Source organism: Rhinichthys klamathensis, unplaced genomic scaffold (genome assembly GCF_029890125.1).
Source record: "Rhinichthys klamathensis goyatoka isolate OS25496 unplaced genomic scaffold, OSU_Roscu_1.1 h1tg000036l_1, whole genome shotgun sequence".
Taxonomy (NCBI): domain Eukaryota; kingdom Metazoa; phylum Chordata; class Actinopteri; order Cypriniformes; family Leuciscidae; genus Rhinichthys; species Rhinichthys klamathensis.
In genome coordinates this window covers 4,175,055-4,196,058 of record NW_026606584.1, presented here as the reverse complement: position 1 = coordinate 4,196,058, position 21,004 = coordinate 4,175,055, and the positions used below count along the sequence as shown (strand labels likewise).

The following is a 21,004-nucleotide window of genomic DNA, read 5'->3' as shown; positions in this document are numbered from 1 at the left end:
AATATATTAGAAAAATACTCAGTAAATAAATTAGTACAAGTAAAATAATCGGTTTGTTGATGGACATGCACTTGTTAATGTTGATGGTGAGGAATTACAGTTGCAACATCTTATAATGTACCTCAAACTGAGTACCGGTAGTGTATCACTGAGAAATGTCCTGCTCGAGTCGTCCTTGCGATGGTTCGGGTTTAACAACTAGCTCTTCCAGTGTTTAATCATTGGACTCACGCTCACATTGATATGGTCAAATCGACGTGATTGTTCGTTACTGTGTTTAGTTTACAGTGTAGGAAGCCTCAGGACAAGCAGAGCTGACGTTGTTATGGCAATGGGTGTTTTTGATTTCGACGCGCTGTACATGGTAGGCCAATCACAACAGACTGAGCTGTCTGGCCAATCAGAGCAGAGTAGCTCGCGGAAAGGAGGGATTTAGAGGGATTGATTCATTTGACGAGTCGTTTGAGAATCATTGAAAATGTGATGATGTGCAAATGTATATTATGAGGAAATTAAACAGTTTTTTTTTTTACCTTTGATGCATGTAAACATGTTGTAGGAGACTCCACAACAACATTAGGAAACTTTAAAATAGCATAATAGGGGCCCTTTAAGAAGAGACTCAGGAAGAGGTTGCAACTTTTAGACGCACCTCGACGTTTCTGAATGGTTAGTGGATACATTTATGTATTTTATGCGATTCATCTGTTTCTGGGGGATTTCCGTTGAAAAAAGTAATCCACTGCTCTCTTGACTCATCTGAGGCTGGGACTCTAAATAGTTTTCTGTGCTGGTCTGTGCAGCCGACGACAGAACAGTTGCATACTTTGCTCGAACTTTTGCCATTGCGTCAGAACTGGTTACACTGTTGTCGCTTGCGAAACCAAATGGCAGAGCCGTGGGTGGAAACATGGAGATTAAGGGGCAGTAATATTATATTAAGATCCCCTTCCTACGTCAGAAGGCGAGGTAAATCTGATCGGCTTATTTTTTGACATGCTTGCAGAGAAAGGCTCACCAAAACAAAGTTACTGAGCTGTCACTTTTCACGTTTTCTGGGTTAGTAGATGCACCGGGGAACCGATTATAGTACTTAACCCTCTGGGGACCAGAAACGCGCCGGCGCGTTTTGCTCGTTTTTTTTCACATAGCAGAAAAATAGACTTAAAGTACTACCATCATTTCTGTTCATATAGAGTTAAGAAATATGAGAAAATAATCTGTTAAATGTCTACTTTTTTATGTGCCCACATACAATCGAAATAAAATATTGTGCTTTTGTAAAATAAAGAAAATAAACAGGGTGTGCGTTCTGCCTCTCGGTCACCGTGAACTTTTTTTCTGGAGCACGTCTCTAATCTTCAACACAACTCAGCTAATACTATTCACCCAGCCATAAGCAATATATCTTTTAAATCATTTGAGTTTGTACTTTTAAATGATCCGATTCAAAACTAAAATTATTATTCTCCGTTTATGTCATCTATATAAAAAGAGAGACGTGTCAGCCCATCTCATTATCGTTCTCTCAGCTGATTATCTGTGGTAATGTGACACGCCTACGGAGAGCACGCGCTATTCAAACGCAAATATGTGAAGCAACACATTGAGACGCGTTAACGCCCATGAACTCTGAAAACACACATTATTTTTTAGTCAGATTAATCTACTGTCGTTTTGCGCGGCTATATGTGGAACAATCCTGGGACATTTACCACTGGGTTATTTTCACTTCGAGGATGAACAGATTCAGCTGAGAAGTAAGTGTTTTTTGCAAGTGCTTTGTTCTAATCGCGATATAGAATAACGTAGTGTCTGTAAACGGAAAAATAGCATACTGTTAAATGTGAATCATGTTTGTGTCACACAGTTTGTGTGTGTGTGTGTGAATGAATGAATGAACGCACAGATACGCACTGTTACAGACTAAATAACAGACAACATTTCGTTGACTCGTTTTGGATAAAGTTTTTACTCTAAAATAGACATCAAATAAGCTTTTTTAGGAGTTTCTGCTCATATGTTAAATATATAGTATGTTTTGTCAATAAACTAATCAACTAAGATGTTATAGTGTTTGTTCAAGCTATATCAAAATAATGAATCCTCAACTTTGAAATATGTATGATCAAACTAAGACATTTATGGAGAAAGACAATTTTCTTTTCAAGATGTTTCCAACTCTAACTTTGAACTGAAATAAAACCATGTCTATATGGTGAAGGGTGTGTGATAGAAGTGTCCAGACGTATGCACCCTGTATTTTCCTTATAATATCCAAACAATCTAAAAGCCATTCTTTTTTAAATCTCCTCATTCTTTGTGCAAGGCTCCTGTAATGATATGGCCTGATAGCACCTAATAGGGCCATTATGGGAGGGTCTTTGTCTTTCTCAGGTGTGGAATGCCATACATATTAATGAGAGATCAAGCCTCCTGCATAAAGCTTTCTCAAACAAAACACGTCATTAAAAATGTAAAAGACTTTATTGACTTATCTGAATGAGTAGTCAGGATGATTCTCACATAGTTTTGGAGCAAATATTCTAGGCTATGTGATACAATTTTCAAAAGTCTTGTGAAGAAATAATCAATATGTGTTTTGTGGTCTTATTTCAGCAACTTTCATTTTTATTTTTTTCAATAACCACGCATAAACATTATTCTATTAAAAATACAAACATGTACATACATGTTGCTCAGATCTCATGGTAGCCAAGTTTGTGCTATATAGAGTGAATTTACACCTTTGCCATTAACATGTTTATAAATAACTGAAAAAAGCACAAATGTCAGTGCATGTCAAAACATCCCAAGGGCCCCAAAAACACTCTGGTCCCCAGAGGGTTAAACATGGAAAAAGTCAGATTTTCGTGATATGTCACCTTTAACTTCGCCTCCCTGTCTGCGATCAGAACATTTTAAGCTGCTGAATTCCATGAGAGTTTTCAGTCCAATTATCCTGTAATCAAAAGCATTCAACCAATCATTTCAAAACAGCGCTAATGGAAAGAAAACCAGGCTTATTTCATCAGAGATGGCAGAGAGAACAGTGACTCACGCCCAATAATTTTCAGTGAATTATTCATTCCAGTGTTTGTTTAGCTTGAAAACATGAGCTCTGTCATTGTTTCTGAAAAGCGCGAGCTGTGTGAAATACAGACTGAACGGAACATCAAATCATCCCATCGCTGTATGGATAAAGCAAACCAGCTTCTCGCTAGTAAAGTTTTGATGGATGCTAATTGTATTCAAGGTAAAAAACGATTGCAGTGACGTACAGGAGTCGCACTGTAAGCATGTGTGAGTCCGTTATTATTTGTGTGTAAAAACAGTGTATGTGTGCTCTTGATGCATTTATTGTACATTGTATTTATGCACACATTTCAGTACATTTACATTGTTTCCACACACATTGAGGATAAGGTTTTTATCTGTCATGTGTATGTTGCTGTGTTTAGTAATACTGAATGGATCCAGTGTACAATAGTAGGCATATATGGGTGAATGTGAGGCAAATTGTAAAGCGCTTTGGTGGCCATTGGGTCTGTGAAAGCGCTATATAAATGCAGTCCATTTACCATATTTACCATATAATGCATTCAGGTCAAGGTGGTTTAGTTTTTTTTTTTTTTTTGGCATCTCCATGTGGTCCTGTTCAGTATCGGAACTTGGCATGTCTAAATTATAAACAAGCTCTAAAAAGCTCTAAACAAGCTCTTTGCTGTTGCACTGCAAACATACTGTACACTGAATTCTAAAAAGTTTTGTTCTGTAATGTTTATTTTTTATTTTTTTTTATGTGCATAAATTTATGAATTACCGTATATGGAGTCCTTATATAATTTGGTTATTAGGTGTCCTTTAGGAGTCTCCAAGAGTCCTTTTTTTGGAGAGACACCTAAATTTACCTAGAAAAAAGCTTGCACAAAATTTTGTGAGAATCCTCTTTCAATCTGATAGTTTACTTTGCTGAATAACGCAAATGATGACAAAAACACGTTAAACCAGATAAATTATGTATGCTTAATTTCACGATAAGTATGTGATTAATCGCACAAAAGGGTGTGATTAATTGTGATTAAAAATAGACAGCCCTAGTTTTTACTGATTGTATAGCTATCTGATTTGTTAAAACTGTTCCATTTACACTTGGCCACATACATGTTTTCGCAAAACGAGTATAAATCTGATCTCCTGAACAAATCGAATTCACGTCAACGAAAACAATATATACGCTGCATTTTTTTTTAATCATCAGCTAATTTCAAGATCAAGGACTGCAATAGGAGAAAGAGCGGCATCAGCACTGGTAAGATAATTTAGGCTACGTTCAGACTGTCAGTCCAAATCCGTTTTTTTTTTTCATATCCGATTGAAATCCTTTCTCACGCCACGTAAAACGCAAACGTCAGACGTTATTGAAAACATGCTGAAATTCGCTGCCGAAACAATGCTTGTTGCAATTGTTGCAAAGTGGCGGACGAGCAGAAAATGACGATATAACGGAGACATATTTTGAAACCGGCGGAGACGACAGCGTGGAAAAAAAGCTGTGAATACCAGCCTCCTACGGTTCTGCCGCTGCCTCAGAAGACACAGTAGTCCAGCGTGGCAGCTACACATTGTCATGTTGTAAAATTTAAATAAGACAACATCTCTATTGCAAACCCCTCCATGTTTCGATTGTTGTTGTTATTTTTGACGTATACCTACCAACGCACCATCATTGCCATAGAAACCAATGCAGATATTTCGGAAAACGAAAGAGCTGCATGGACACACACGAGCGCTGGATACCTGAGGTAATGGTTCTCATCATTTATTCAGAGGGTATGAACGATTGTATTCCATATCCATTTTCTTAAAAAGGGGCTTGACTTGTCAAACAGTGGTGGATTTTTCTGGACCTCGGCGATTCACTTTTCCGCAATGTCGTCTGCCATTTTAAATGCGAGTCCTTAAATAAGAATGGATTCTGATTGGCTGTCAGCGTTTTATCGTTTAAAAGCTGGGGAAAAAAACTTTCAGAAAGAGTAAAATTTACATATGTGGTCTCAACAACCAGATGCATTTACACTTGTCCAGTTTCATCTGGACCGCTTCTCAGACCACCTTCTGAAGTGGTTTGATTGCTCGGATTTAAATCTGTCTCCAAAGCGTTTCGGAGGGCATTTACACTTGGTCTTTTCACGATTGGATAGCTATCCGAACAGAGAAAACGCATTAAGTGACCAGGTGTAAACTGGCCCTAAATGTAAGCAAAATATAGTGTAACATAAATCAGTGTGTATTAGAACGGCAGAATACACACAAATCTCTGCATTATTTATTTAAAAAAATAATAATAATTTGTTTGGGATTGAACCTGCTTCTTTGACAGTGTTGACCAACTTTCTACCACTCGACTGCAAATTAACTTTCCGTGAAATGGCCAGAAGTTTCCCTTTCCAGCTGTGCCCTGCAAAAGAGAAGGGCATTTGCAATAATAATCAGTGGTGTCATGCACTAATCTACTACACAGAATCTCTAGCCTGTGCTGAATTTGGCCGATTTGCAAAACTGCAAAATGGCACAACAAATTCCTTTGTATTTAATTTCACACAGATTCCCCAAACCACTTGGTCGCCAAAACTCATTCTTTATAAATCACATAAATTACATATTTTAGCTTCAAGCTGATTTTGTATTCCTCATTTTACATAAAATCACACAGTGAATGCAAACACTGAACTCTATATGCAAACCTGCAATGTCCCCATGCAGACTTTATGTAGGTCTATGTTGAAAATATGTAGGCCAATTAACAATGCTCTGCAGATGATGTGGAGAAAAAAACATGTTTTATAAATAATTTGTTTTGGTTGAAACATGAGTATTTTTATTAATCCTTCCCTGAGTTTTAGTTCCATTGTTATTTAGTTAAATCGAGAAAACAGAGAAATTAACTTTTCATAGTTTTAATCTGCAATAACAACACTGGCCATTGATTTTGCAAAGCAACTCAAGCATGCATCAAAATGGTTCAATAACCTATTTGTGTTCTTTGTGCAAATCCATTTTAACTGTCAATTTGCTGTAAAGAGTGAGACAAATCCATCTCTAACTAATGAGGAGCTTTTGATGTGGCTGTGCAGAAGTTAAAATAAATGTGTTTTATGTGCAACAAAAATTTTAGGAAAGGGCCAGTAGGTCTTAATATTTGAGATTTGACTGATTGGGCATGGGTCTATGCAGTTATGAGTAGCTACACACAGGGGCAAGGTTAAGTCATCTTCAACACAAAGCTACACTGATAAAAAGCATCCTCTCTCTCTCTCAAACAGGATGTTTTATTTAACAGGAAGGCGTATGCACTTAAAAGAGCACTCAGACATTTTTATAAAAGCATCTGATGGCACGCAAGCTTTGTGTGTGTTCATTATATAAGGTAGATTACTTGTTTGCCAGACATCGTGAGAGACAGAGCCGTGTGGGGGACTCCCTGCGTGGGAATCCTTCTGCATTTACGTCATTATGGAACACACTCGCTCCCTTTAGCTCTCTTTATCACTCGCTCCCTTTAGCTCTCTTTATCACTCTCTCACTTCCTCCCTCTCTCTCTGAATTAAGTAAATTAAGCGAATTAAGTTCAAAACACCCAAACAAGATGGTCACTTTAGATCTACGATTTTGGTCAACCAAAATGAACAAAAAATGTTCAACATTTTTTTATTTATTATTATTGTGAATATCCTTTCCAAATCTGCTGGGTCCTCAGTTCATGTTGCATTATGGAATATTGAAGTGTCCACTACTAGAAGTATGTCATCTGGGCTTTATTTGCCTCATTTTACTCATTTGACAAACAGTTTTTTGCATAATGTATATCAGGGAAGCATCCATATTTGGACACAGGAATTCTGTATAAGCATCCTGAAACTCTTTTTTATTTATTTATTTTTAAACGAGATGTGATTAATTATAAGAGAAAAAGAGGGAGGGTGTGTGTGTGTGTGTGTGTGTACTCGTTCAATTCAATTACAACTGTTCTCTATGAGCTGAATGAGTAAAATCATCTAATTTATCTTCCCTCATTTCTCTTCTTTAACCCTATTCACTCTTAGCCTGGTTCTACCAGACTCTCGTACATTTCATTTGTACAGAGAGTCTGGCCTCGCTCCATTGAGAAACGTTTACGGGTAGGCGGGTTCTCTGTTAAAGTTCAAAACTATTGGATCTGCCCAGAGTCACTCAGGCTCTGCCATAGCCAATCGCTAACGTGTGGTCGTGACGTATGTCATGCGCCGAAACCGGCTGGAAACAAGTCCGAATTCCATATTCATATATCTAAATATCTAAATGCTAAACCTCTCTTTCTTATATTTGTGAAAGAATTTTAAAAATACCTCTTTTCAATTAAGTTTTCTGAGAACAAAAAAAGCCTTAAAAACATTATCTGTTTGTAATTATTTTCCTTTTTTCAGTGTCATGTAATTCTCTTAACTTGTTAATGTTTATTTTATATTATCCCCCTATTGTTTTATTTTTGTTTTGTTTTTTATTATTATTGTTTTATAATTTTTTGTATTATGTTTTCTGTTATTACTTGTGTATTGTTTTAAGCAATAAAAAAAAACAAGTCCGAATGATCAGAGGATTATGTTTAGAATAAGATGTCTGTCAACGAGAGCTGCATGTTTTGTTCATCGAATTTAAGAGTTCAAGGAACAATTCTAAATTCTAAATGTATATTTGACACTAAGGACAGTGATGTATTCAGTCAACTGTCGAAGCTGGGTGTAATCATTAACAATACGTCGCTGTGGTCGTTTCGGATCTGCCGCAAATGCTGTACAGTGATCATCGTGCACGCCGAGCTGCCCAGCACGAACTCCTAACCTTTCTGCCTCCCTCACTTGGTCCTCCATTAGTGCAACAAGAAGAGACGACAACAACTATAGGCTTTGCATCCCTATCGTTCGCCTTAGCTAACTCATTCACCACTAGCGGAGTGAGCTGGAAAATTAAACTTTTCCCGAACCCCGTGGGGAGGAGGGCCACAACATCATGGCGACCAACAACACTTAGCAAACATTGATCTTGCTCCGGCTTTAACTTCTGTATATTCGGAAGTTTTGCAACAACGGACCGAATAGATTTTCTCACGTCTTTCTCCGCTGCCGTTACTGAACTCCAACTCAAACTGACGCGCTACATCAACGTCATCGTTCTCAGCCACTCCCTCTATTCGCTGATTGGTCCTACAAAAAATTGATTTCTGGAAACCTAAGAATACACAGCAGTCCCAGACGTAGTACTGAAGGAAAATGAAATTGAGCGGAAGTGCGTAGGAGGGCGGAGCCAGGCTAATTCACTCTCACAATAGTGATTTAGTTTCTTTTCTCATTTGATTTTAGCGCAGTTGCCATTGCTAGGAACCATTATTTACTCTGTTTACTGTGATAACACATGCTGAAGTCGCGTTTGTTCTCATGCCGTGCGGCTTTTCAGTTTTGCTGAGCTACTAATGCCCTTTTGTTTTGTTAAATAGTAAGGCGTGTCCAGCAGAATTCAATAAAGACTTATCAGGCGGGTATATAATTGGTTAGTATACCACGGCAGAGGTCATGTAAGCCCTTGTGTGAAGACCGAAGAGTGTAAAGACCAGCAAGGTCTCCGACAAGGCACTTGAGAATTTTTCCCTTTCTCTTTTCTATAGTTTGTTCTCATCTTTTTGTTTTGTGACCTGTCTTCACTGTGTTTCCAAATCCCTACTATTATTAACACTCAGAAATCATGTGTCACACATTGGTGGCAGCGCAATCCTAACAACCTGCGTACGTTCCCTATGTCCCCTAGTACATTACTTTCTTTTCCTATTGGTCTCTGGAATTGACAGTAAAAAAGCTAACTTCATTACATCTATTATTAGTCATTAAGGTCTTTACCTCATGGCCCTGACTGAGACCTGAATCAGACCAGAGGACTCTGCCACACTTGCAGCCCTCTCCACTAATTTCACTTTTTCACACACCCCTCACCTGACTGGGAGGGGTGGGGGTACTGTTCTGATAATCTCCAATGAGTGGAAATTTAATCTTTTACAATCACTGTGAGACAATAGTTCCTTAGAATCACATGCAATTACTATCAGACAAAATCCATTTTGTAGGTGTTTATTGTCCCCCAGTTCAGCTGGGTAGCTCTATCCATCTAGAAAAACCTCAGGCTCACCTCTTTGGACCTCAAGCAAGTGTTTACTGTGGCAACTCACAAATCAGGTAACCAATTGGACCTTATTTGCATGCGCTACTGCTCCGCTGATCATACACTGGTTACTTTACTGCACAACTCGGATCGCTTCCTCCTCACTCTTAACCTCATCCTGGCTCCTGGGATAACACACACTCCCCCATAATCATCTTTCAGTGTAACCTACGCTCAACTCTCACTCTATCCTCTTTGGTCTCATCCACATTTCTTACCTCTAATCAGATCTCATCACTAGATACAAACAATGCTATGTTCTTTTCTCAACCTTTGCCCCCTTTCATCCAGGCCAGCCCTTGCCACCCCCTCCTATTCACACTCATCTCATCTTCAAGCCATTTCTTCTTCAGTTGAACCTACCCTCACTCACATCATCTATACCTATCTTCACACTGGTACATTTCCCACAGCATTTATGCAGGCTTGGATAACACAACTCCTTAAGAAACCCACTCTAAATCCTGCAATAAAAAAAAAAAAAACTATACAAGTAGCCTTTCTTCCATTCATTGTTAAGACACTTGAACAAGTTGTGTTCAACCAAGTCTCAACCTTTTTTACACAGAACAACCTCCTGGACAACAACCAGTCTGGTTTCAAAAGGGGCCACTCAACTGAGACCTGCCCTGCTCTCGGTTATTGAAGCTCTGAGACTGGCAAGAGCACCTTCCAAATCATCAGTGCTCATCTGGCTGGATCTGAATGCTGCTTCTTACACAGTTAACCACCTGATCCTGCTGTCAACCCTCATGACATCTCAGGAACCACACTACAATGGTTCAAGTCTTACCTCACAGGTAGGTCATTCAGGGTATTGTGGAGGGGTGAGTTGTCTAAGTTGCAACTTCTAGCTACTGGGGTGCATCAGGGCTCAGTGCTTGGACCATTTATCATCTCATCTACGTCATCACTAGGATCTGTCTTTCAGAAACAAGTTTTTTTTTTGTTTTTTTTTACTATCACCACCACCTTCAAACCAACCTTGCAAAGACAGAATTGCTTGTGGTCTCAGCAAACCCAACACTTCTTCACAACGTTTCCATTCAGCTAGGTTTGTTAACCATAACTCCATCCAGGACAGCCAGGCACCTTGGAGTTGTGATTGATGATCAGTTAAACTACACAGACCACATTGCTAAAACTGACCAGCCCAGCAGATTTGCCTTAAACAACATTAGGAAGATCAGGCCCTTCCTATCGGAGAATGATACACAACTTGTCTAAGCTCTTGTTTTATGGACTATACGTGGACTATTGTAATGCTCTCTTGGCAGACCTTCCAGCATGTCAAACCTCTGACACTGATCCAGAATGCTGCAGCAAGAGTTGGTCTTTAACGAGCCAAAACGTCACACCTCTCTTCATCAATTTGCACTGGTTGCCAATTGCCGCATACATCAAATTCAATTTGATCTACAGAACAACCACTGGCTCTGTACCCCATAACTAAACTCACTACTTCAGACTTATGTGCCCTCCAGAAGTCTGTGATCTACAAGTGAAGACATCTTTTTCATCAACACTTGTCCCATTAACCCCCTGGGGTCGGCTATCGCGCCGGCGCGATTGTCTCTCTTTTTTTCTTATCAGTGCAAAAGAGACTCAAATAACTCTGTCGATTTTTGTGATACAGGCAAGTGTTATACATCATTCAAAACTGTTAAATGTCTACTTTTATTTGTGTACACTAATAATAAAAACAAAATGTTGTGTTTTTCGTAAAATAAAGAAAACAAACATGATGCGCGTTCTGTCGTCTCTCTCAATGTGAAGTTCATTCTGAAACGCGACAGAAAATGATCTTTAACTCAGCAAATACTTGCTTATTATTAAATACTTGCGAGTTATGTCTTTACAAAGCTTTAAGTCTCCATTTTTAAATTATGTAATTCATACCAAAAACAAATATTCTCTGTTTAAGTCAAGTCAAGTCATCTTCATTTATATAGCGCTTTTAACAATGAATTGTTTCAAAGCAGCTTTACAGAGATAAACATATAATTTAAGGTAACAGATTGTTTTGGCGTTATAGCGGTTCTTGAATAATGTTACTTCCAGCTAAAGTTAACTTTGATTGATTCACCTCCGTCGAAATGATCAGACTTTAAACGCGAACCTGTGATTAACGCTGACGGCGTTCACATGCTCATTCAGAATTCTATAGTTATGTGCTTTTTAAAATATGTGCGCAGGTTTGTAATTCATACAACCCAGCCTAAACAAACTACTTTTCTTGCCTATAAATTTTGATACAGAATTTTGTTTTATTTTATCACTTCGGGGTACGCGAGCCGGAATTCACAGCGCTTTATCTGTAGAGTGGGAAAGGGATCCTCCATAGGGAGAGGATAGTGGATACTTCAGCACTGCATTGCATGTTTAAGTAATCCATATGAAAGCAGCGACATGTACAATTTCTCAAACGCGTCCTAATTAACTCTAATGTGACCACACCCACGCGCGCAAGAGCTGTTCAGATGCAAATGATCTACGCGGAGGAACGCAGAGCTGTTTATGCCCTCTTCACCTCAAAACAAAGAATCGGAGACTAGACTTCAGTAACTTTCTCCTCTCTGCTTTTCATCGAGTTTGGATGTGTTTGTGCTGTGTTGTTTCACTTTGATTTACCTCAGAAGAATTAGAAGAATACAATTTGAAGATGAGAAGATTTTTAAGGTAAGACATGTTAAACTGGTGCCAGACTAAAATGTATGTTTAATGAAATTGGAGTAAAAAGCCTAATGTCGTACATGTATGTGTATCTATATGTAGACAGAAACATGTCGAAATGTGAACTAGACTGGTAGCCAACCTTTCAATGCTAAATGTATATACATGTACCACACGAGGATATTTTTATGTTCGATAATAAGACAGCGTGATAAAAGTAGGTTCGCGAGTGTTTACTCTAACATGGTGAATATTATAATGTTTAGACCCGTGTTTACTGTTAAATACTGTGTTTGTGGATATCTGCTCAAACCCCAGATGTATAATATGGTAACAATAATGTTTAATAGTTTGGAGCGGCTCGATCGCTTCAGTAAATGTTCTCTGCACGCGCTGTGAGTTTGAGTCAGTTTGAAAGCAAAACACGACAAACATTAGGCTTTATGTTTTTACTCCAAATGTTTCCATTCGTTATGATGTTATGAAATGAGATGAGATGTGTATGTATGTGTGTGTGTGTGTGTGCATTTTGTACATTTTAAAAAGCAATTTTAACCAGAAATATCTAAAAATGTATTCCCAAAATCGTGTAGCCCTATAGTTTCTCTGGAAATCAGCATGTTCACAGCTGGTGTTTTTTTTTTTTTTTTTTTTTTTTTTTTTTATACAGGGACCAGATGCCCCACTGATGAGTCCTGCTGACTTCAACATTCACATGAGTCTCTGTACATGAACATGGTAAGGTGAAAAATCAAACACCTTGGAAATGACAGGTATGTACTATGTTTCAATGGCATAAAGGTGTGTGACTGTTCAAGTCTCTGTCTTTAGATCTGTCTCTCTTCAATAATGTGCTTTTTTTTCATTTGTTGTGTATCTTTGGATTATGTTGTGCTGTAAATAAATCCAAACAATCAAAAAGTCATTCTTTTTTAAGTCTCTCCTCATTCTTTGTGCAAGGCTCCTCATGATGATAGCACCGTATAGGGCCATTAGGGGAGGGTCTTTGTCTTTCTCAGGTGTGAAACACTATATATTAATGGGTGGTTAACGCCTCCCCGCATAAAGCTTTCTTACACAAAACATGTCTTTCAAATTTTAAATCATTATAATGTTTTATCTGAATGAGTAGGCAGGATGATTTTCACATAGTTTTGGAGCAAATATTCTAGGCTACGTGATACAATTTTAAAAAGTCTTGTGAAGAAATAATAAGTATGGGTTTCATGACCTTATTTCAGTGACAATTTTTTTTTGTTTTTTCACAAACCACGCATAAACGTCATTATCATTCACAGTCTGAAAGAGATGTTGCTCATTTAGAAAATAAAATACATGCATCATAACTTATTGCTTTATTTCCAAGATGATGCATGGTAAACTTTGAATTGTAATACAATATAGTGCAATATAGTGACAGAGGTTTGTATTAATATTTATTGTATAGGCTATTAGAATCCATTTCGGCAACTAAACACAGATACTATATTGCCAAAAGTATTGGGAAACCCCTCCAAATCATTGAATTCAGGTGTTCCAATCACTTCCATGGCCACAGTTGTATAAAATCAAGCACCTATGCATGCAGACTGCTTCTACAAGGGAGCTCTAGGGAGCTCAGTGAATTCAAGTGTGGTACCTTGATAGGTTACCACCTGTGCAGTCAGTCCATCGTGAAATGAGTGCTGAGGCGCACAGTGCGCAGAAGTCGATCAACTTTCTGCAGAGTCAATAGCTACAGACCTCCAAACTTCGTGTGGCCTTCAGATTAATTCAAAAACAGTGCATAGAGAGCTTCATGGAATGGGTTTCCATGGACAAGCAGTGGTGTAACGCACGCCACCACTGGACTCTAGAGGACTGGTGGTTGCCAGGAGAACGGTACTTGCCTGACTGCATTGTGCCAAGTGTAAAGTTTGGTGGAGGGGGGATTATGGTGTGGTGTTGTTTTTCAGGAGTCGGGCTTGGCCCCTTAGTTCCAGTGAAAAGAACTCTTAATTCTTCAGCATCCCAAGACATTTTGGACAATTTCATGCTCCCAACTTTGTGGGAACAGTTTGGGGATGGCCCCTTCCTGTTCCAAGATGATTGCGCACCAGTGCACAAAGCAAGGTCCATATAGACATGGATGAGCAAGTTTGGTGTGGAGGAACTTGACTGGCCCAGACAGAGTCCTGACCTCAACCCGATAGAACACCTTTGGAATGAATTAGAGTGGCTACTGCGAGCCAGGCCTTCTCGCCGAACATCAGTGCCTGACCTCACAAATGCGCTTCTAGAAGAATGGTCAAAAATTCCCATAAATACACTCCTAACCCTTGTGGAAAGCCTTTCCAGAAGAGTTTAAGAGGTTATAGCTGCAAAGGTTGGGCCAACTCCATATTAAACACTATGGATCAGGAATGGGATGTCATTAAAGTTCATGTTCATGTAAAGGCAGACGTCCCAAAACTTCATCATAATTACGTACAAAAGAAATATATTTTTGTGTTTGGTCAGTTACCTAGCAGTAGACACATCACATTAACGATTTCAATATAGGACTTATTCTCTTCGAAAAGACTATAAACATTATAGATAACATCTGAAGTAACAATTAATTTACATAAATATATCGTAAAACTAATCCTGTGAGACTGAGATGCTGCAAATCGGGTGATTTTAGGTCAACGTTTTGGCAGTAAGTCAATAATTCCCTTGGTGGGGAATAGTAAGATGGCCGCTCAAACACTTCCGGTTGCTTCACCGCCTGATGGCAGTTTAGAACGCAATTAGCAATCCAGGTAGTATACAGATCAGCCCTTGTTATCTTGTGTATAAATAGCCCTAGTGTTTCCTGTGTTTTTTGTTGAGTCTTGCCTTACATGGCTATATGTTTTGGTGTGGTTTTTCTGTTCCCTGGTTCTACCGTCTTCATGTTGAAGTTATTAGTATGTTATTCTGGTATAAAACTCACTGCATATAGATCAATCTCTCCCTTGGTATTTTTTGTTATTTATTTTTCTTAGTTCACCCTGTGTTAGAACTACATTACAAAAATTGTATGACCACTATACGTTATGCGTGATAAAAAATGTTATTCAGATGTAAATAACACATTGAATTGACATTTGACCATAATAGTGTATGCACATGGGTGTGTGTGTGTGTGTGTGTGTGTGCGCGTGTAAAATCACACACCTCCAGCTCCTGCTCCCTCTGCAATGCAAACTGTTTGAATGACTTGACAATGATCCCAGCGTTAGAGCAGTCATACACAAAGATGGAGGGACTTCCCATCCATGTCTGTAGGTCATAGATGGACAGAGGGATGTACTGGGTATAGTTCTGAGAGAGAGAGAGAGAGAGAGAGAGAGAGAGAGAGAGAGAGAGAGAGAGAGAGAGAGAGAGAGAGAGAGAGAGAGAGAGAGAGAGAGAGAGAGAGAGAGAGAGAGAGAGAGAGAGAGAGAGAGATTGTTTTGACAACTCAAGTCCAAAACAAATTAACTTTAAAAATAAGTACAAGAGAAACAAACTACTGCTAATGACTGCTGTGGGGAGACACTGAAATAAGATTTTTAGGTAACACTTTATAATTGCTTTCATTAATAAATCATTAACAAACGTTATATAATGTTTAACAGATCATTAGTTAATATATATTCACATAGCTAGAAATATCAGATAATGTGCTTCTTAATGGTTACTAATTAACTTAAACATTATATAATGATTAACAGATCATTATTTAATGTACAATAAAATGCTTACAAATGTTATTAAACTTTCAATTCATATTTCAAAACACTTGAGTTGTGATAAGTTAGGGACAGGTTTGGTGGAATGGGGGGGGGGGATTAGTGTTGGTTAAGGGGTCAGTGTTGGTTAAGGGGTCAACAGTGTACAGGGGTCAATTTGATTATTATATAAGGTACATGGTTCAAACTGTTTATATTACATTTTTGTAATTAATTGAACAAGTATTTTCTTGAAAATGTTATTGGTTCTCTTACGAGAGTATCTCTCGTACTGCGTAATAGCTTACGCTAGGGGAAAACCTCTTTTCCACGAGATATTGAAGCCAAAAATTATCCTTAATTTTTTATTAATGTAAAACGCTTTGCAGCAGCAAGCAGACACAGGCGATACAGCTCGCGTGCCTATTGGCTGCTCTTGCGGCAAATGCAGCAGCCTATCGAGAGAGACTCTGCGTGACGTAATGGCCAATGGGGGCAACTCGCGCCCATATCGTCACGTCCCGCCAGAAAGGGCGTGGTCTCACTCTATAAATATGCTCGTTAGGCTGGTACAAGCTGATTTTCATCTCTTCAGCGAAGCACACGCATCGCTGGATCCGGAGTGAGAAGCCACGCCGTCGAAGCAAGCTTTCAGCGGGACGAGCTCTGGAGTCGCTGGCCTCGCCGCCTTCAACTGCCGTACCTGCTGCGCTTTCCGGCGTTCTATATCCTTTTATATCACTTTGTATCCTTACTCTGCTGAGAGTGTTTGCTCGCTTACTTGACGCGACTCACACTTCTCATCACAAAAGAGCTGCGTCTTTTTAAAGATGCCATCCTGTGGCTCGTGCCGCGCCCCGCTCAGCGACGGGGACTGTCACGTCATCTGTGTGTCCTGCCTGGGTGAGGATCACGCGGCCATCGCGCTCGCTGACGGCGGATGCCCTCATTGCGAGCTTTTGCCTATGGTGACTCTGAGGACTCGCCTGGCATCATTCTCCGAGCCTTCACCACAGCCCGCCGTGGTGCCGCGCCGCAAGAAGCGCCGCGCCCAGCGCGCTCCCGAGCTCTCTCCAGCCCGCCAAAGCTCGCCGGTTCGCCCGCCAGCTTCGCCGGCTTCGCTCGAGTCTCTCACTGACGGACAACGGCCGCCGCCTGCCGCCGCGTCCGTCCACGAGTTCGACGAACCCACCGAGGTTTGTTCTCTTCTGGCATCTGATAGCGAGGATTGGGCGAGCTCCGTGGACCTCCCCTCCGCTAGCGTTTCCCGCCAAACCACTGGTAAGAGAGCCGGCATTGAGACTGAGCTGATGCGTCTGCTCTCTCAGGCCGTGGAAAGCATCGGCCTCGACTGGGAGGCGCCCGCGCAACCGCCGTGCGAGTAGTCAGGGAAACGGGCCAGCATCAAGACCGCGAGCCCTAAAACCGCGGCTAGCTTTCTTTACGTTATAAGAAATCTACCCCGCCCCCCATGGGCGTGCGTCACCGGCAAATGAGAAAATAGTGTGTTTTAGTCCCCGCCGAGGCCGGACTAATCTCCATTTCTCAAACATTTCTCAGCTCCTAGTTTGAGCGGCTGAAAATGTCATTATTGCAGCAATGAGCCTGTTGTATAACACGCACACCTGCATACAAACGCCGACACACACAAAACTGTGATGACGCTCTCTTATCTGCTTGCGCTGATGTAGTTCTCCCTGTGGCCCAGTGGCAAAACCTGAAGCCTTCGCGCGAGAGACCCGTGTTCGATCCCGGCTCTCGCAGCTGATAAAAATTTAGTCTCGCCGCGGCCAGACTTCCACCGAAACTTTTCGCTCGTTCAGTTCCAGAAAATGCGACTATTCCAGTGTATTTTGCAGTAAACAAGCTGGTTCCACGGCCCGCTTGCCTGCACATAAAGGCCGTTTCCACGGCGACCTAGAAAAATCATGTAATCATTGTATTTCTGGTTTTCCGGCCACAGCCGATGGTGTTATAAGTGTAATAAAATGCTTTACAGCCCAGTGTTCATTTCTACACACAAACACAAGCCCGCCACGGTACAGGGCTCGCACAAATGAAATCGACACATGTCAATTGTGCATTAAATGTAGTGAATGTGCCCACAACCCAGTGCCCACAAACACTACCACGGTTTCTGTAAAACGAAATCAACACAAGTCTTCCTAGCCTCCTAGGAAATCGACGGTGTTTCAGTCTCGCCGTGGCCAGACTTCCACTGAAATTTTCGCTCGTTCAGTTCCAGAAAATGTGACTGTTCCAGTGTATTTTGCAGTAAGCAAGCCAGTACCATGCCCGCTTGCCTGCACACAAATGCTGTTCCCACGGCGACCCAGATAAATCACATAAACGGTGTATTTTCTGGTATTCCGGCCACAGCCGATGGTGTTATGAGTGTATTGAAAATGCCCACAACCCAGGGCTCATTTCTACACACAAACACAGCCCGCAAAAATGCAGGGCTCGCACTAACAAAATCGCCTCATGTCGATTGTGCACTAAATGTAGTGAATGTGCCTACGTCTCAGTGCCCACAAACACTACACACCACATGTCCCATGGGTTCTGTAAAAACGAAACCAACACGCATTCAGTCAGCTCAGGCCGACGGTGTTTTTCAGTGCAGTAAATGTGCCCGCTGTCCTGCGCCCACATTCACTCACAGACATGTTAAGCCCCACGGGGCTCACCCCGCTCTCTCTCCCTCAGCAAACTGCTATAAGGGTTTTGAGCGCGGCCAGGCTGCCCGCCGCGATTGGCGCGCCCCCCGCCTCACACACTGTAAACACAGTGTCTGCGTTACAGCACGCCGGAGCTCCCTTGCCGTCACTATGTCTCGGCCAGAGCCCAGATCTCATTCTACCCCTAGCTATTCACGCGAAAGTGTGGGCACAGCTTCCTGGGGTATCAGAATGGGTGCTGAACACTATAAAACGAGGCAATTCGCTACAGTTCGCTCGACGTCCCCGCCGTTATACGGCGCGCGTCGAGACGACGGTGAAAACGAAGTATCTCATCTACTTCGAGCCGAGATAGCGAAACTACTGAGCAAAGGTGCTATAGAACCTTTATCTCAAGCTCAGAACAAAGGGGGCCTACACAGCAGATATTTTCTGGTACCGAAAAAGGATGGGGGTCTCAGACCCATTTTAGATCTGCGACAGCTGAACAGAGCGCTTGTGAAACGCCAGTTCAGAATGCTTACGACCAGGAAAATCCTCGCGCAAGTGCGCCACGGGGACTGGTTTATGTCAATAGATCTGAAAGACGCCTATTTCCAAATACAAATAGCGTCCCATCACAGGCGATTCTTGAGATTCGCTTTCGCCAGGCATATCAATACACAGTCCTGCCGTTCGGCCTGTCCCTAGCACCTCGTACATTCACGAAGTGCATGGACGCGGCGCTCGCACCCCTGAGACTTCAGGGCATGCGAGTCCTGAACTACTTGGACGATTCGCCGATTCTAGCTCGATCACGATCGGAGCTCATAGAACACAGGGCCGCATTACTCGAGCACCTCGAGGAGCTGGGCCTCACAGTCAATTGGGCGAAGAGCTCACTGTCTCCCAGTCAGAAAATTTCCTTTCTGGGAACAGTGTTAGACTCGCTATCCATGACGGCACGCCTGTCACCAGAGCGCGGACTAAATATTCAGCGCGTCGCGAAATCCTTCCGCCACGGCTCGATAGTTCCGCTCAAAAAGTTTCAGAAAATGCTGGGGCTGATGGCCTCAGCGGCCTCTGTACTCCAGTGGGGCTTGCTTCGCATGCGCCCACTGCAGATGTGGCTGAAAGCGCGGGTTCCACCCAGGGCATGGACAGCGGGTCTGTTTCGCCTCAGGGTCAACCTACAGTGTGTTTCAGCTCTGGAACCTTGGAAAATAACCGACTGGTATCAGTCAGGTGTGAGTCTGGGGACCGCTTCGAGTGTGAAGGTGGTGTCTACGGACGCCTCCACCTCGGGGTGGGGAGCGCTGCTCGAGGGCAGACCGCTAGCTGGCCTGTGGTCAGAACGGGAAAAGCTCCTTCACATAAACTGCTTGGAGATGATAGCAGTCGACAAAGCGCTACGGCGTTTTTGTCCCCAGGTAACAGGCCACCACGTCTTGGTCCGGTCGGACAACATGTCAATGGTGGCATACATAAATCGCCAGGGCGGCGTCAGGTCACGAAACCTTCACAGGCTGACGGAACGCCTCCTGGTCTGGGCTCAGCACAACCTACTCTCACTGAGAGCAGCGCACGTGCCTGGTCACCTGAATGTGGGACCAGACAGACTGTCCAGGAACAATGTTCCAGCAGGGGAGTGGTCGCTGCACCCGCAGACGGTCCAGCTGCTGTGGAAAACATTCGGCAGAGCACAGGTGGACCTATTCGCGTCCCACGAAAACGCTCATTGCCCGAAGTTTTTCTCGAAAAGCAAGGACACGCTGGCTCATGTTTGGCCCCGCTGCCCCTATATGCTTTTCCTCCTGTCTCGTTCCTGCCTCAGGTGTTGGAACGAATCAGGGAAAACGGATGCCCAGTGCTGCTCGTAGCTTCGCTCTGGACAAACCAGACATGGTTCCCTGCCCTGATGCAGCTGACCAGCACTGCCCCATGGCCTGTACCATTGAGGAGAGACCTCCTCTCTCAGGCGGAGGGCTCGATTGGCACCCTCGCCCGGAGCTGTGGTCCCTGCACGCATGGGCCATCAACGGGTACCCGCTAGCCTCCCAGAAGGAGTGTTAAACACGATCGCGCAGGCTAGAGCTCCGTCTACCAGGCGGCTCTACTCCTCGAAATGGTCTGTTTTCTCTGCATGGTGTCAAGCCCAGAGTTTTTCACCTGTGGAATGCGGGGTTTCGGAAGTGCTTTCCTTCCTTCAAGAGCTACTGGATAAGGGCAGGACCCCATCCACGCTCAAAGTATATGTGGCGGCCATAGCAACGTTTGCAAAACCGGTGTCTGGCCAGTCGCTGGGGAAGAACGACTTAGTCGTGCGTTTTCTTAAGGGAGCTCGGAGGCTAAACCCTCCCAGGCCCCCTTCAGTCCCGACGTGGGACCTTTCCACGGTCCTGGAGGCCATGAAAAGCGCCCCGTTCGAGCCAATCCAGCTGGTGGACATGAAACACCTGTCGTTCAAAACAGTGTTTCTCATGGCTCTCGCTTCAGTGAAGCGCATAGGGGACTTGCAGGCGCTTTCAGTAAGCGCGTCATGTATGGAGTTTGGGCCTAATGACTCGAAGGTCATTCTCAAACCTAAGCACGGGTATGTGCCGAAATCCCTCAATACACCGTTTAGGGCCCAGGTAATTTCCCTGTCCGCCCTTCCGGTTCTCAATGAGGAGGAGGACGCAAGTCTCCTTTGCCCCGTCAGGGCAT

At 42.3% G+C, this 21,004-nt stretch overlaps 1 protein-coding gene across 8 annotated transcripts in view; it reads right to left on the bottom strand.

Moving 5' to 3' along the window:
- The window catches only part of rptor (regulatory associated protein of MTOR, complex 1), a 378,992-nt gene that overhangs the window by 237,240 nt on the left and 120,748 nt on the right, over nt 1–21,004 (bottom strand). For 7 of the 8 annotated variants that reach the window (XM_056246142.1, XM_056246144.1, XM_056246143.1 and 4 more), the window contains one exon: nt 15,103–15,249. The exons of the other annotated variant lie outside the window; for it this stretch is intronic. In XM_056246142.1, coding sequence (XP_056102117.1) covers nt 15,103–15,249 — 147 coding nt within the window. The remainder of the gene's footprint in view (nt 1–15,102; nt 15,250–21,004) is intronic. 8 annotated transcript variants of the gene reach the window in all.